The sequence below is a fragment of the Staurois parvus genome, unplaced genomic scaffold (assembly GCF_062004578.1).
Source record: "Staurois parvus isolate SC_StPar_1 unplaced genomic scaffold, SC_StPar_1.0 ptg000232l, whole genome shotgun sequence".
In the NCBI taxonomy this organism is placed as follows: Eukaryota; Metazoa; Chordata; class Amphibia; order Anura; family Ranidae; genus Staurois; species Staurois parvus.
In genome coordinates this window covers 1,378,063-1,394,667 of record NW_028318028.1, presented here as the reverse complement: position 1 = coordinate 1,394,667, position 16,605 = coordinate 1,378,063, and the positions used below count along the sequence as shown (strand labels likewise).

Here is a 16,605-nt window from a genome sequence, read left to right as displayed (position 1 = left end):
CATCTTAGACAACCTCCAGTCGACAAACTCCATATGTGACAAAATCTGGAGAGAATTTTCCTTCTGGAGAAGCAGGAACAAGTCGTCAGAGGCCCCCATCCTGAATACAGTACTCAAATTTCTTCCAGCCGGGGCAGACAAGAACCTGGCCGCCAGGGCAGTCGGGATGTGGTTAATGCAAAAAAAAAAACACACAATATATACCCAATTTTTTGGTGAAATATAAAAGATTTTATGTCAAATAATTAGATACCTAAAACATGTCATGCTTTAAAATTGTGCACACACGCAGAATGGTGACAAACTCCAAATATTAAAAATCTGTATAGGTTCAATTCCGGGATTGAGGGTGGGAGCTTTGGAGGAGAAGCTGTCCCTATAGGCAGATGATGCCCTTTTTTATATTTACTTGACGTGGGTCCATCGCTCACTGCGGCTCTAGAGCTATTTGATACCTACGGCTTTTTTTTTGTCAGCTGTACAGATCAATTGGGGTAAATCCCTGCTTTTTGCTCTTAACGACAATGCCCGTGCTGGGGCTAGCCCCTCTCAGCTTTCCTGGGTAGAGGATTTTCCGATTATCTGGGAGTCTAGGTAACCAGGGATGAGAACTATTTATTATGCCGCAACCTCCTTTCCCTCCTGTGATAGTGGTGTCAGAATTGGTCAGCTGTTCCTTTTTTAAATTTAAAAGGACGTATTTATTTAAGATGATGATCCTGCCAAAGTTCAGCTATAACTTTCGTAACTGCCCAGTTCGGATCCCTGGATCCTTTTTCAGGGGATAGATTCCTGTGCCCCCCTTATCTAGAAAGGTGCCCTTCCCCGCCTAACTCCCTGCCACTATGGGGGGTCTTGCCCTCCCAAGCTTTCAAACATACTATTGGGTGGCGATGCTGGTGTCAGTTTATTGGTGGTTTGGGGGCTTTAGGTTCAATGCTGCTCTCTGTTTTAGAAGCAGCCTGCTTAGGATCCCTAGCTGATCTTCATAACATACCTTGCTGGGGATGTAGAGCTTATAATACTATACCAGGACTAACATAAGCTACGTTACGAACATGGGCATCGGCTAGACAGCGATTTTTTGCAACATGACCATATTTCCCCAACTCAGTCTTTTTGGGAGAATCCTAAATTTACTCCCGTTCCGTTCCTGACCCGTGCCTCTGGCGAGATATAGTAATAGGACCCTAGTTGATGTTTATACCATTCTCGCAGTTATCCCAGAAATTCAATCTCCCATGGGGGATGCTCTTCCGGTACTCCCAACTGCTGCCAGGGCTCAGTTCCCTCGATCTCTTATCCTCCAGGAGGACCCCATTGAGGTGCTGCTGACTGAGGGCGACTTAAAAAAAAAAAAAAACATTGTCTATCCTCTATGGAACATTGCTTGGTGTTAATTCCCCCAAGTTCAAGAAGTTGCGGGCTACATGGAGGGAAGATATCCCTTCTAAATGAGGAGGACTGGATGGAGGATATAATACAGGGTCCCAAGTTGGTTATTTCTTCTAGGGATAAACTTATACAGGTCAAGTTCTTACATAGGGTTTATTACACCCCCTTGAGGATTTATCCAGAACGAGATCCTATTTGCCCTCGTTGCTGGCTACATGCGGGAACCTTTTTACACATGCTCTGGACATGCCCTAGAATTTTTCCCTTTGTTGGTCTCATGTTTTTGATTTCATCAATGTACGGTGATAGCTGTCCCTGCCCCTTTCACCTGTCTTCGTGTTGCTGGGGCTTCATGATGATGTGCAACGGTCCCACCACTTGAAATTGTTAATGTCTTATCTCCTGTATGATGCCAAAAAAGAGATTCTATTAAAGCGCAATTCTGGGGACCCTCCTGTGACATTGTCCTGGGAATCAGCCGTAGCTGCGGCCCTTCCAGTGTACAAGCTTGCCTATGTTAATAGGCACTGTCCCTGGAAATACAATAAGGTATGGCTCCCCTGGACATCTCGCCAAGGGTCTACAATGGGAACATTTTGCCCACTGCCCTCTGGTGTGATCTTTAAGTGGGGGTTTATGGTAGCATCTCCTTCTTTCCTTCCTCTCCCTTCCCTCCCCCCTTTGTTCTTCCCTTCCTTTCCCCCTGCTCCCCCTTTCCTTCTTCTCCTTTCCCTTAATTTTTTACTTGTCTGTTTTTGATGTGTTCCCTACACCCTGGATCTCACCCTTGAATTGACTCAGATGGGGTACTATTAGGTTATTGTTTGTAACTACTGTGTTTTTTTTTTTTTTTTTTCTTCCCTCTTGATTTATATTGGATGTTGTGCAACTTACTGCTATTGTACATTCGTATTGTACTATGTCTACCATGTCAAACAATCGTATTGTGTTTCAACTGTAATGTTCTTTCATTTTCCTTCTACAATAAACATCCTGTCTTGTAAAAGAAGTCTCTATAGGAGATGCTTTAAAAATATTTACAGGTTACCAGTTTAGAGTTACAAAGAAGGTCTGGCACAAGAGCTATTGCTCTCGCTATAACTTTCGAGGCAGTACCTCATGTGTGGTGCGAATGTAGTTTTACATATGCGCGCAGGCCCATATATGTGTTCACCTTTGTGCGCAAGCATGGGGAACTGGGGGCACTTTAAAAAAAAGTTATTTTTTTTATTTTTACATTGTTCATTTATTTTTTTTCACTTTTATTCTATTGCAAGAAATGTAAACATCCCCTGTGATTAGTGGTGCACCGAAATGAAAATTCTGGTGCTAAAACTGAAAATTCAGGATGCACTTCACCGAAAATCAATATGGACAGTTTTTAAAACTACCCTTGAGATTAAAAAAAAAAAAAAAAATCTGCTTTGCCAAAAAAATAAATAAAATAAGGCGGTGTTTACATTTGCACTAACTGGAAGTGACAAAAATGCTTGTTACTTTCAGTCTCCTAGACCAGCATTCTTCAACCAGGGTGCCTTCAGGTCTTTTCAGGGGTGCCTTGGTAAAATACCTAAAAATTTCCCAAAAAATTGTATGCAAGCCATTGCAGGGATGAAGCCTGCCTCTTAGTTACACAAAGCCGCCAGTTTTCATTGTGCACTATTACAACCTTCCAGTCACTAGCGTTCTAACAGCCACTGACATAGGTTGATGAAAAAGATGTTAAGCTCCCACACAGCATCGTTGTTTGCCCCTCTCCATCAGCATTGGGTTTACATTAGCTGAGTGAGGGAGAGAAACTGAGAGAAGAGAAACATTTGAATACTAGTCAGTACCAGTGTGCAAAGGTGTATGTGTGCATTGGAAGAATAAGTCACCTCCTAACATTGTGTGTCCTACTTGTGTGGATGTTGCTGCATTATGTAAAACTATTTTTGTTTTTTACATTTTAGAATGGGATAACTCGAGATTGTGTACAATTTTAAAGGGTGTCTTGACTGAGAAACACTGTCCTAGACCAGTGGTGGGCAACCTTTTTTTTCAACTGAGCCAAATCTCGCCAAAACCAGGATTGAAATTTATTTTGAGAGCCACATTTTTAAAACTGAAAATACATAGGATGGTACACTGTTTTTAGTTTCAATAAGTTTTTATAGTAATTCATCCCCGCTATAGTAATTAATCCCCCCTATAGTAATTCATCCCCCATATAGTAATTAATCCCCCATATAGTAATTAATCCCCCATATAGTAATTAATCCCCCCTATAGTAATCATCCCCCCTATAGTAATCATCCCCCCTATAGTAATTCATCCCCCCTATAGTAATTCATCCCCCATATAGTAATTCCTTCCCCATAGTAATTCATCCCCCATAGTAATTCATCCCCCATAGTAATTCATCCCCCATAGTAATTCATCCCCCATATAGTAATTCATCCCCCATATAGTAATTCATCCCCCATATAGTAATTCATCCCCCATATAGTAATTCATCCCCCATATAGTAATTTATCCCCCATAGAGTAATTTATCCCCCATAGAGTAATTTATCCCCCATATTAATTCATCCCCCATAGAGTAATTCACCCCCCATAGAGTAATTCACCCCCCATAGAGTAATTCACCCCCCATAGAGTAATTCACCCCCCATAGAGTAATTCATCCCCCCATATAGTAATTCATCCCCCATATAGTAATTCATCCCTCATATAGTAGTAGTAAGTAAGTAGCAAGTAGTAAGCCAAGTCCCCCCTGTGTCAATTCACTTACCTTTGCTCCGCGCGTTCCTCTCGCCGTGTTCCCGCGCCGTTCCGGTCTTCAGGGCGGACTGAGAGGAGCCTAGCTCCTCTCACGTTCGTCACGCTGCCCCGCCTACACACATCCTGACAGCCAATCACTGGCTATCAGGATGTGAGTGGCAGCGAGACTGGCCAATCATTGCATTTGAGCGCGCTGCCCTGGCTGTTTTTTTTTTTTGGATCACGCTGCAGAGTCCCTGCCGCCCGAGAGGAGGGAGGGGAGCGGGCGCCCGGCACACAAGAGCCGCATTAAAGCGTGTAAAGAGCCGCATGTGGCTCGCGAGCCGCGGCTTGCCGACCACTGTCCTAGACCATAGAGGTGATTGGAGACGATCCGGTCTCCAGTCACCGCTTATCCGTCATTGGCCACTACTGCTGGAATTGGATCCTGGGCTCCCCAATGCGTCTGAAAACAAGGTACAGGCACCGTGGGTGGTGGTTGACTCTTCCCGCTGCTTCTAAAAGTGATCCAGCAGCTAATCAGCCGCTCTCATAACTCTTATGGGTTATGGTATTGCTGGCTGAGAATTTTGATGGGGGGGCTGGGGTATGGCTGACAGCTGCAGCCATAACCTCTGGAACACAATTGCATCCATATATGTGATTTGGTGGCAAGTGGATAGTGTTTTCTCTTAAACCATCCTTTTTGGTAAGATAAGATGGGGTCAGCAGAATTATACTGCAAACCATAAAAACAAGGTTGCTGAAAAAAAAAAAAAAAACAATTTAGGAAATTCTCTGTAAAGCGTGCCTATACTTTGGCCATGCTTGGCAAAGTCACAAGTTAGATGCATAGGAGAAATTGAGTAGGCTGTACTTGCCTTCCTGTGCCACCAGTAACCTGAGGGAAGTTTCTGGTACGGGGTTCTTATGACGCTGTGTGCCTCCATAATTTTATGCTCCGTGTTTGAACGGCCAGTCGCAAGACCCAGACACCGGCACGTTGCGGGGGAGTGTACATAGCCCTGTTAATGGTTTTGGTTTTACTTTAAAGTGGTCCTAAAGGCTCAAGGTTTTTTACCTTAATGCATTTTAGCATGCCCCCTTCCAGCTCCACCTAACAGTGAGCTGTGTGTGTGTGAATGGACACGATAAGCTGCAACTCGGGAGCACGCCTGTTTAGGTGCCCCCAGAGCAAACTGCTTGCCATGGGGGCACCCAACAGGAGGAAGGGGCCAGGAGCCCCAGGGGGGCACCCTAGAAGAGGAGGATGGTGGTTGCTTTGTGCAAAAACACTGCACGGAGCAGATAAGTATGACATGCTTGTTATTTAAAAAAGACTTTATTTTTGCTTTAAAAAAAGTTCCTATTCTGCAAATATCTCTATTTAAATAATAAATATATGGAAATGAGTATCTTAAAAATGATTGCAAACATTATTTAAACACTGTTACACTTCTATGTAATATCATCATTAAAGGATATTTTGTGTTTTGTTCTAAATATGGATGTTTTATTTTCAAAGCGATACATTTTTACTGCGTTTTTCTAAACCTTGGATGTATCTGCAATGTAGATGTTTGGACATTGTCGGAAAAGATTAAATGTTGCCATTTAACGTGGCTCCTAACTGTCGGCTTATTTCTAGGCCCACTAAAGTAATGCCAGACTAGAGGTTTTTTTTTTCCTAATTTAATTCAGAATAGCTGCAAAACAAAATTGTCTGCTTCATCTCATTATCTATAGGAAGTGCTGTCCAACCTGTCACATTGTTTTACAAGCATGTATTAATTTGTACATTTAACCTGTTAAGAATTCTAGTGTTTTCATTTCTGCTGATATAAAAATTAGATGATCTTAACCAGTCACCCAAAATTATTTTGACAAGTAAGTGGGGGGCCTTATGTTCAGGGCATCATTATGACCAGTTAAAGTGGTTTCAAAGGCATAAGGTTTTGCTTCCCTTAATGCATCTTCTGCATTAAGGTAAAAAAACTTCCAATATCTGCTACCTCCAGCCCCGTAAACACTTACCTGGATCCTCTTTCTGCAGCAGTGCTGTTCTTCTCCCTCTTCTTGTAGGACACAGAGACAGCATTTGGAGCCATTGCCTTCTGCTTCTAGCTATTGCTTTTATCACTCAAATCCTCTGAGGATGGGGTGGGGCTGAGCTGTCATGTGTGTGTCTATGGATGCACACAGTCCAGCTCGGGAGCATTGGTCCTGCATGCACACAAATGGCAATCGTCCAACACGTGAGGTATCCCTGCAAACATCAGATTATAGGCAGTATTTCTAGCTAGCACTAGACCTCCTCTGTAAATCTTAAGTGGTAACATGTAAAGGCTTTTAAAGCGTCGCCTGTGGATAGTAAAATTTACATTGTTTGACTCTATTGCATGGACGTGCGCAATGTTTGGTATCATCTTTTATATTTTATAAAAAATTGGGTTATATATTGTATTTTTAATTAAAATTTTCAGAAGTGTGTCTTTTCCAAAAAACGCTTTGGAAAAACCGCTGCACAGATACTGTGACATAAATTGCAAAACCCACCAATTCTCTAAGGCATCTGCTTTCAAAAAATATATAATGTTGGGAGGTCAAGTGGTAAAGAATAACATTTCTACTTGAGCTCTGTTACACAAGAGGAAGGATTTTCCCAAGCTCAGATACAGGAACATGCAGAATTGTTGGGAATTCTTCAGCCTGGCGGCCATACCGTGCAGCTTAAGGGGGAAGCCAAGCATTAGCTGATAGTGGGGCTCCCATTAAAATGCATCTTGTGCTTTACAGTGCATGGGCAAAGCACAAGTTAACTTTAAACATGTACATATTATATTGTGTTATAATTCTAATTTTTTTTTTGTTTTTTTTCCAGTTTTAGGATTTTGTGGTGAATACGTGGCTGTCCATAGATCCCCCCCATGTGCCATCCTGTGGTTAGGCCACCCCTTTACACAGTTTTGTGTGCCATGTCATAGAATTGCTCCCGTGCTTGTGGTTGTTGATTTTCTCACCTGCATCATGAAATTCAGAGACCAGGTGAGCACATTATCCGAGTGGTTCAAGGGCTGGAACGAATGTGAGCAGACAGTGGCTCTTCTGTCTCTGCTGAAGAGGATCACTAGGACACAGGCTCGTTTCCTGCAACTGTGTTTGGAGCACTCGCTTTCAGATTGCACCGAGATACACATCCTGGAGACGGAGGCCAACAGTGCTGGTGAGTGCAATCCTCCATTCTATATCCCCTTATTGTTTGCTTTTAGCATCTGGTGGCAAATTATCCACCACCAAGAAATAAATGACAGGACAGGTAGCAGTTCAGTAGATGAAGTAACATATTTCAACTATGTGTTATAAATTAAAGAACAACAAAAGGTTCCTGTGTGACAGCCTAAACAAGTCATAAATCTAGTTACTATGTGATGCAAAAGCCCCATAAATGTAACAAAACTTTATTTTTCCTGAGAGAGCCGAATTCTCCATTTGTGTCTCACTGGTTCCCCCTCCCACACACTGCAGCGCACACACAGCTGGCAATAAAAATCTAAAATCTGCTCTACAGCATTGTAATATTGCTTCACCTCTGACAGGTTCTTGTTAAAGGAAACCTGAATTATCATCTTGGCTCACTAATTTTACATGTGGAATAATCATTGTGTTTTTTTTCTATACCAGTATAATGCATAGATCATGGTTTATTTGTATGGCTTTTGTCCATTAAAGGATAAGTTCACCTTTGGATAAATAAATGCAAATTTTTTTTGCAGGGGGAAAAAAAATGTGCATTTATTATTTTTTTTGCTAGGAGTGTGTAAAGCTTTGCTCCCAAGATTAGTAGATCGTGGGTGAAATCTCAAGGTCCTGCCACTGCCAGTGTAGCTGTCTGCTGGTACCTTATACCAGCAGACAGTTCTGAATGATGGGAAGCATCAATGAACTACCGAGCATGCTCATCGGTGCCCTGGTAGTTCATTGAGAACTACCCAAGTTGTCAGCCCCAATGGCTGACGGAAGTTGTAGTTCTGCCATTCACAGAACTCTTGTGAATGAAGGACATGGCCGAGTGAGTGGAGCCCCACACGGACGCATTTTTTAAAAATGGTGACAGTGGGTTTGGCCCACTGTCTCAGTGGGAAATTTCGAAGGGGGGGGGGTGCCACAGTACCATCTTACATAAAAAAAAATATGAACTTATCCTTTAAAAGGTCAAGATATTATATACTATGGCAGTCTCTGGTTTAGTACTTTCAAAGCCACTGCACTGCAAACAACTAAGTCTGAACTCTTATTCTACATATTTGTTGTGGGTTGGTGATTAAAGTATTGAGTTGCAAGGTCAGCATAAATCTTAAATAACTTGAGGAGGCTGGCAGCCACAATCTGCTTAGTTCTGAGGTTTTTTTTTTTTTAATTAATGTCTTGGATTCTGGAGCTGATATAAAGCTGGCAGGGGTTTCCCTGGTCTGGGTCCTGCTCAATAATTGTTTGCATTTGGGTTTCTCAGTGACTGATTCGTCAGACTATAAATTATGTAGCTCTTAGGGCACAACAGCTTTTTTTAGTTACATAGTTAGTCTGGCTGAAAAAATACAAAAGTCCATCCAGTTCAACCATTAAAAAAAAAAAAAAAGTTATAATCCTATACCCACGGTTGATCCAGAGGAAGGCAAAAAAAACCCAGCAAAGCATGATCCAATTTGCCCCTGCAGGGGAAAAAATTCCTTCCTGATCCTCTGAGAGGATATTCCCTTTATCAACTTTACCTATAAATGTTTGTATCCAGTTATATTCTGTGTATCTAAGAAAGAATCCAGGCCTTATTTAAAGCAATCCACTGAACTGGCCAGAACCAACTCTTGAGGGAGTCTATTCCACATTTTCACAGCTCTCACTGTGAAGAAACCTTTCCGTGTTTGGAGATTAAATGTCTTTTTCTCTAGACGTAAAGAGCGCCCCCTTGTCTCTCTGATGACCTCAGGGTGAATAGCTCTACACCAAGTTCATTATATGAACCACTGATGTATTATACATGTTGATCATATCCCCCCTTAATCTGCTCTTCTCAGAGAATAAATTCAGTTCCTCTAATCTTTCCTCATAGCTGAGCTCCTCCATGCCTCTTATAAGTTTGGTTGCCCTTCTCTGTACTTTCTCCGGTTCCCCAATGTTCTTTTTATGAATTGGTGCCCAAAACTGAACTGCATATTCCAGATGAGGTCTTACTAATGATTTGTACCGGGGTAATATGATATCTCTCTCTCTGGAGTCTATACCTCTTTTAATACAAGAGAGGATTTTGCTCGCTTTAGAAACCGCAGCTTGGCATTGCATGCCATTATTAAGCTTGTGATCTACCAGAACTCCCAGATCCTTCTCCACCATTGATTCCCCCAGTTGTACCCCCCTAGTATGTATGATGCATGCATATTCTTAGCCCCTAAGTGCAGAACCTTACATTTATCAACATTAAACCTCATTTGCCACGTAGTTGCTCAATTAAACAGTGCATTGAGGTTGGCTTGTAAGTTGGAGACATCCTGTAAGGACGTTATTCCACTGCACAGCTTGGTGTCATCTGCAAAGACTGAAATAGTATTTTTAATCCCAGACTCTATATCATTTATAAATATATTAAAAAGTAAGGGTTCCAACACTGAATCTTGGGATACACCACTGACAAGACCATTCAGAGTTTGAATCATTAACCACTACTCTTTTGAATGTGCTCTTTTAGCCAGTTTTCTATTCATTTGCATACAGATTTTTCCAAACCCGTAGACTTTACCTTACACATTAGCCGTGTGTGGGGAACTGTGTCAAATGCTTTTGCAAAATCCAAGTATACCACGTCCACCGCCACCCCTCTGTTCAAGTATACCACGTCCACCGCCACCCCTCTGTCCAAGTATACCACGTCCACCGCCACCCCTCTGTCCAAGTATACCACGTCCACCGCCACCCCTCTGTCCAAGGTTTTGCTCACCTCATAAAAAGAAATCAGATTTGTTTGACAACTTCTGTCTTTCATGAATACATGCTGTCTGTTGCTTAAAATATTTTTTTCCAGCAAGAACTCATCTATGTGGTCTTTTATTAAACTCTCCAGTATCTTCCCAACTTTAGAAGTTAAACTAACAGGTCTATAATTACTTGGTAAAGATTTTGACCCCTTTTTAAATATTGTCATCTCATTGGCCTTACGCCAATCCAGTGGTACTATGTCAGTCATTAAAGAGTCAATAATTAGAAACCATGGTTTTGAAATGACAGAGCTCAATTCTTTAACGACCCGTGGGTGTATGCCATCTGATCCAGGTGCTTTTCACCTTTATTCTGTCTAAATATTTCTGGATCATATCAATTGTGAGCCAATGTAGATCACCTGGAGCTGTGTCAATACCATGGCCATTATGGACAAGAGCTCCCCCATACTCCTTTGTATACACAGCTGAAGAAGGTATTTAATAAATTTGCCTTCTCTTTGTCCCCAGTCACCCACTCTAGATTATTATTATTATGTAAAGGGCCTACATGCTTGGACCGAACCTTTTTACTATTTAATATATTTGAAGAATTCTTTGGGGTTGGTCCTGCTATCTTTTGCAATCTGTCGTTCGTTTTCAATTTTTCCGGCCTTTATTTCCTTTTTTGCATATTCTTTTATATTCATTGTAATGTTTAAACGATGATAGCGTTCCTTCATTTTTATATTTAATAAAAGCTCTTATTATCTATAGCTTTATTAACTTTGGCCGTAAGCCACATAGGTTTGATTTTTAGCCTTTTAAACTTGTTGCCCATGGGAATATATTTTACAGTGTATTCACATACAGTCTTTTTGAAGAACTCCGATTTCTGTGTTGTGTTCATTGATGCCAATATTCCCTCCCAGTCTAAGTCTTGGAGAGCAGCTCTGTCTTGGAGAATTAGCTCTCTTAAAATTGAGCGTTTTTATTTTTCCCATGTGCTTGCTGTTTACAGCTAACAATAAATGAAATCATGTTATGGTCACTGCTACCCAAATGTTTTTATATGGACATTCGTAATAAGCTCTGCATGGTTTGAGATTACCAAGTCCAGCAGAGCATCATTCCTAGTTGGGGCCTTTATGAACTGTAACGTAAAATTGTCCTGTAGTAGGTTTAAAGATTTTTGCCCGTTAACTGTTCCTGCAGTACCATTACTCCAGTCAATTTCCAGGTAGTTAAAATCCCCCGTTATTACTGTCCCAGCCCTCACAGCCCTTTCGATCTGTGCAAAGAGCTGAGTCTCCACCTCCTCATTAACAGTGGGAGGCCTATAACAAACTCCAATGACTACCTTTTGTAGTACGCACCCCCATGTGCAGTTCCACCCATAATACTTCAGCCTCATCGCACTCTCCATCAACTAGATCCTCTTTCACACTCGCTCTGAGATCACTTCTCACATAGAGACAGACACCACCACCTCTCCAATTTACTCTGTCTCTCCGAAAGAGAACATAGCCAGGAATATTAATTAAGTTAAAGGATAACTGTATAAAAAGGACAGTTTTCCTTGAACTACAGTTCTTTACATATGATGCTGGAAAACTTTTTTTAAAGATAGCCAGGAATATTAATGGCCCAGTCATGTGAAGAATGAAGTCAAGATTCCGCAATACAAATTAAATCATTGTTCTCTTCATGCACCAAAGTTTCCAACTCCCCTATTTTGCTTGGCAGACTTCTGGCATTGGTGAACAAGCACTTTAATCCATTGACACCTTGTTCACACGTATTTTGCATATTTTTTCTTTTCATACAAATGATACCAATTCCACTGGTTGGCTGAGACATGGGAACCTTCTTATCTGCCATAGCCTTCCCTCATCTGTCCCCATTCCACCCACCAATAAGTACTGACCCCTGTCTGATCTGTCTACCCCGTTATAATCTAATTCTCCCCTTCCTAAATACTCCTCCAGCCTTCCCATAAACCTCTCCCCTAGCACAGCAGACCCCCTTCCATTTAGGTGCAAAAACCATCTCTAGCATATAGGTTGCACCCCAGTGAAAAGTCAACCCAGTGCTCTAGAAACCCAAATCCTTCCCTCTTACACCAGGTCTTCAGCCACGCATTGAGTTCTCTAATCTGCTGCTGTCTTTCCTGAGTTGCGCATTGGCAAAAGTAATATTTCAGAGAATATCGCCTTGGAGGTCCTTCCCGTCAGCTTGCAGCCTAGTTCTTTAAATTGATTCTTAAGGAACCTTCCATGTATTCTGTCATTGATTCCAACATGAACCAAGACAGCTGGGTCATGCCCAGCCCCTCACAGTAATTTATCAACCCGGTCCACCACATGCCGAACCCTGGCATGCCTCTTCTAAAAAATGCAAAAGGCTTGTTGGATTGGGGTTCCAAGCACAGAGCCCCTTACTAGTATGCATAAGGCCACAAGTTGAGGGTTTTTTCCTGCTGAATGTAAAAACCTTTCATGGAAGAACAGGAACTTCCAAGTTATTTAAAGGATAATTTCACCTTTCGTTACATGTTACACCCATATTCCTGGTGTAACATGCTATGAAAGGGCCGGCCCCTGCTCCCTCTCGATTCCCTGTTTTGACAACTTCTTCCTCTGCTAGCTGTCACAATTTAAAGAAAAACATGGCTGTGCAGGGATCCACGTGCCTGGCTGCATCACTCATTCACATTATTCTATGAAATGGTAAAACTACAAGTTCCAACAGCCTTTGCAGCTGTCAGCTTGTAGTTCTCAGTGAACAACCACAGCACTGTTGAGCACTGTGGTAGTTCATTGATTCTTCTTGTCCGTGTATCTGCTTACCCATACGAGTTATGAGCACACAGATACACTGACAGGTCTGTAGGAATCCTGCATGGCACCAGCGATCTGCTGATCACTGGTTCAATGTTTTACAGGCTCCCAAATTAAATAAGTGGTTGTAAATGCTGAAGGTTTTTTGCCTTAACACATTCTCTGCATTGGCTGCCGTTGTCAATCAGATCCAGCGTTGAGAGGTGGGGGCCGGGGCTGAGCCTTACTGTGTGTGTAAATGGGGGACACCGTGGCTCAGGATCGAGCCTGCATGTGTGCCACCATAGACAGGGCTTCCTATGGTGACACACGAGAAGAGGAGCACTAGCATGGGACCCCAGTAGAGGATCAGGGCTGCTCTTTGCAAAACCATGAAATGTTTTTAATTAAGATACATTTACTTTACAATCACTTTAATGCAAGGATTGCATTAAGATGAAAAACTTTTACTCTTTAGAACCACTTTAAGCTGGCCATAGAGTATCTGTTCAGTGGACTTAACAAAAAAAGGAAAAGGAACAGATTTCTCCAAGCGAGGTGGATAGAATCTACCCTGCTGGGGCACTGTACTCTGACAGTGGGACTCTCCCTGGCTGATTGAAAAAAACAATTTCAGTCGAACAGGCATGACACCCATAGATTAAAATTTGCCTGGTCTCTTCTTAACCAGCTAAATTTCCAAAGTCGTCTTCCAGGATAGCCCACGAGACGTAGAGCTCCCACGGGACAGGAAACACATTACCCCACAGAGAATAAAAGGTGGTCCTCAAGGCCCAAGCCTCAGTTTTTAGTGAAATATAAATAATACTTGTGAGCTAAAATGTGGTATTCCCTCCTGTGAAAAAAATCTTATGAAGATGTAAATTCAAATTAAATTGACATATCAATGAAATATTGGTGCAGCAACATTTAAACACATACTCATAAACTGTGCAAAAATAAAAATATAACTATGTGTCGCACTCTACAGTATATATAAAATATCAAAAAAATATAGAATGTATACCATATAATGATGTGAGAAATACAAAAATCATCAATTAACTTATATATCCAAAGAAAGCAGTGGTGCAAGAAAAAATGCTTCAAACAGTGCAAAAATTGTGCAAAAATACATATAAAATATTAAATATCAAAAAGTCCAATCTGTGCTTGCAATCTTGCTAGTGCCAATATAAGTGCCGTGCAACAACTCTCGGTTGCCACTGGCAATCATATATAAGATCTGACATGCTGGTTGTACCATTGATGTACGATCAATGGATTGACTTGGGTACAATTAGCCTGGCCATAGATGGAACAAATCTCGACCGGTCCCTGCTTAACCAGCAAAGATTCAAACTATTTACTGTATAGCCAGCTTTAGATATGGTCTCCAGAGAGCACACTTGTCCCTCTTTCCTATAATACCACGACTCCCCAATAGCCCACACTACATCATCACGATTCAGAGCTCTGGGAAAGAAAGCCTCAGGAATAACAGATCAAAGTATCTATTTTTAGTTATGTTGCTTGTCACTAATAATGTATTTGGTGACTCAGCAGGATGCTGATACACTGACTGCTAAACAAATTCCTAGAGATAAGGATTTTGTGGGTTATTTTCTTCTTATCCCCTTACCAGTACACCACGACAAACCTGTGCAATTCAAACGAAGTATATTGTAAAAACTGCATGTCAAACAACCAGACCATAGGCAGTTGAGTCAACATACAAATCCTGAGTTTCCTGTAGGGGAAGCTGTCCCCGCCAGGAGAATAGTGCTTAATACTAGCGGCTATAGTAGTACATGGTTTAAATCTCGGTCAGTCCCTGCTGAACCCACCAAGATTCGAACTGTCTGTAGCCGGATTTTCTCCGCTGCCCCCATAGTGTTCCCCTAATGTGTATCAAACAATTAGGAGACAGGAGGGTTAGCTCCAATCTCAAATTAACCATTCAATTGCTCCTGAAACCCCATGAGAAGGCATCTGTCGATATCCTCTGGGAAACCGGCCAGATCCACTCTAGCCCCGTGGAAAGATGAGCCTCCGTTCTCCACCACCACCGAGACCACCTGACCCTCTGAGGAATGAGAACCCTGAGCTCTAGGTTGTCCCTCGCCTCATCCCAGTCCCTTAGCAGAAAGTGCTGTAGAGGCCTCTGGTGAAAATGGCCCAAGGAACCGCTGGGAAACAAGCAATCATGAGACCTAAAACTACAGGGATCTCCCTCAGGGAAACTGGAATATTTGACTGCAACCGTGTTACCCGGTACCTGACTTTTCTAGTTTGTCTGCGGGAAGAAAACACCTTTTGAACTGTCGAATCTATAATGTACCCCAGGAATCTTATCAACGGAGATGAAACCAGATTAAACGGATTACCCATCCCAGTGATTGAAGGTGGCTCTGGGTAAACCTTAGATCTTTCTGCAACTGCTGTTCAGAGGGAGCAGCTAAAAGGAGATCATCTAAATCAGTAACTATTAGAATGCCCTTTAGCCTCAATGGAGCCAGAGCTTCTCCCAGGACCTTGGAGAAAATCCTTGGAGCCAAAGATAGTCCGAAAGTGAGTGCGCTGTACTGCAAGTGTTGAACATTCTCCCCTAACTTGATGGCCATTCTCAAGTACTTTTGATGAGAAGGATGAATGGGTAAATGAAGGTATGCATCCTTCACATCTTGTGTCCCCATAAAACACTCCTGACGCAGGATATACCCGAGAGAATATTGACTCCATACGAAAATATTTGTACTTTATTGACTTGTTGAGAGGTCGCAAATTCAGAATCAAACGGAATTTGCCTGAGGGGTTTTTCACCACAAAAATGAGAGAACAGAAACCCTGACCCCTTTCTTCCACCTGAACTGTGATCAAAACCTTCTGATCTACCATCTCTCCTATCTGCAGGCACAATGTGCTTGCTTTTTCCTGATTCTGAGGAAGATCTGCGATCAAAAACCTTTGGCGGGGGAGGATGAATGGATTTGGAGGTGGACTCCCAAACTGGGAGGAAGACCTCTAATCTTCCTCCCACTGGGAGGAAGGAGTCAATGGGTTTTGGGGGAGGGTTGAGGAGGATTAAGCAAGATTCTTCCTTTACCCTTACCTTTGTTACCTGCCCAACGTTTACTTGGCCTGGCCTCTTTACCTTGGTTGGCTTGTTATCTTTGGCCATGAAAAAGACAACTAAAACCCAAAGTCCTTTTCTTTTCTGGAAAGGCCTTTTCCTTATCTGTGTGCTCTAGTCCTGTAATCCGGGGCCGAAAAGGACAAGGTGCACAACTGCACTTTAGAAGCGGAATCGCCAGACCACATCTTTAGCTAAAGTGATCTCCTAGCCTAATTTACCAGAGCTGACAATATAGCTACCATTCTAACTGCTTCGGCTGAAGAATCCACCAAAAACTGTACAGCTTTAAAAAGCATAGGGAATTATTTTAAAATTTCTTCTCTAGATGTTCCACCAACTACATGAGACTTCAGCTGAGACAACCAAAAATCCAAACTTCTGGCTACACATGTAGAAGCAAAGACTGGTTTGAGACTATTTATAGTAGAACCCAAGGCACTCTTGAGGAAGAAATGCCCCTTTAGCCATAGTGTCCCTAAGGTTCCCATGTCCTCGAATGTATTTTAGGCACTGAATATATAATTGGCAATTTGCAAACAGATGGTACG

The 16,605-nt window shown here is 42.1% G+C and overlaps 1 protein-coding gene across 2 annotated transcripts in view; it reads left to right on the top strand.

Moving 5' to 3' along the window:
- Positions 1-16,605, top strand: part of SAMD4B (sterile alpha motif domain containing 4B) — an 87,170-nt gene that overhangs the window by 24,675 nt on the left and 45,890 nt on the right. For both annotated transcript variants that reach the window (XM_089679803.1, XM_089679802.1), the window contains exon 2: positions 7,018-7,359. In XM_089679803.1, coding sequence (XP_089535929.1) covers positions 7,164-7,359 — 196 coding nt within the window. In that variant the 5' untranslated portion in view covers positions 7,018-7,163. The remainder of the gene's footprint in view (positions 1-7,017; positions 7,360-16,605) is intronic.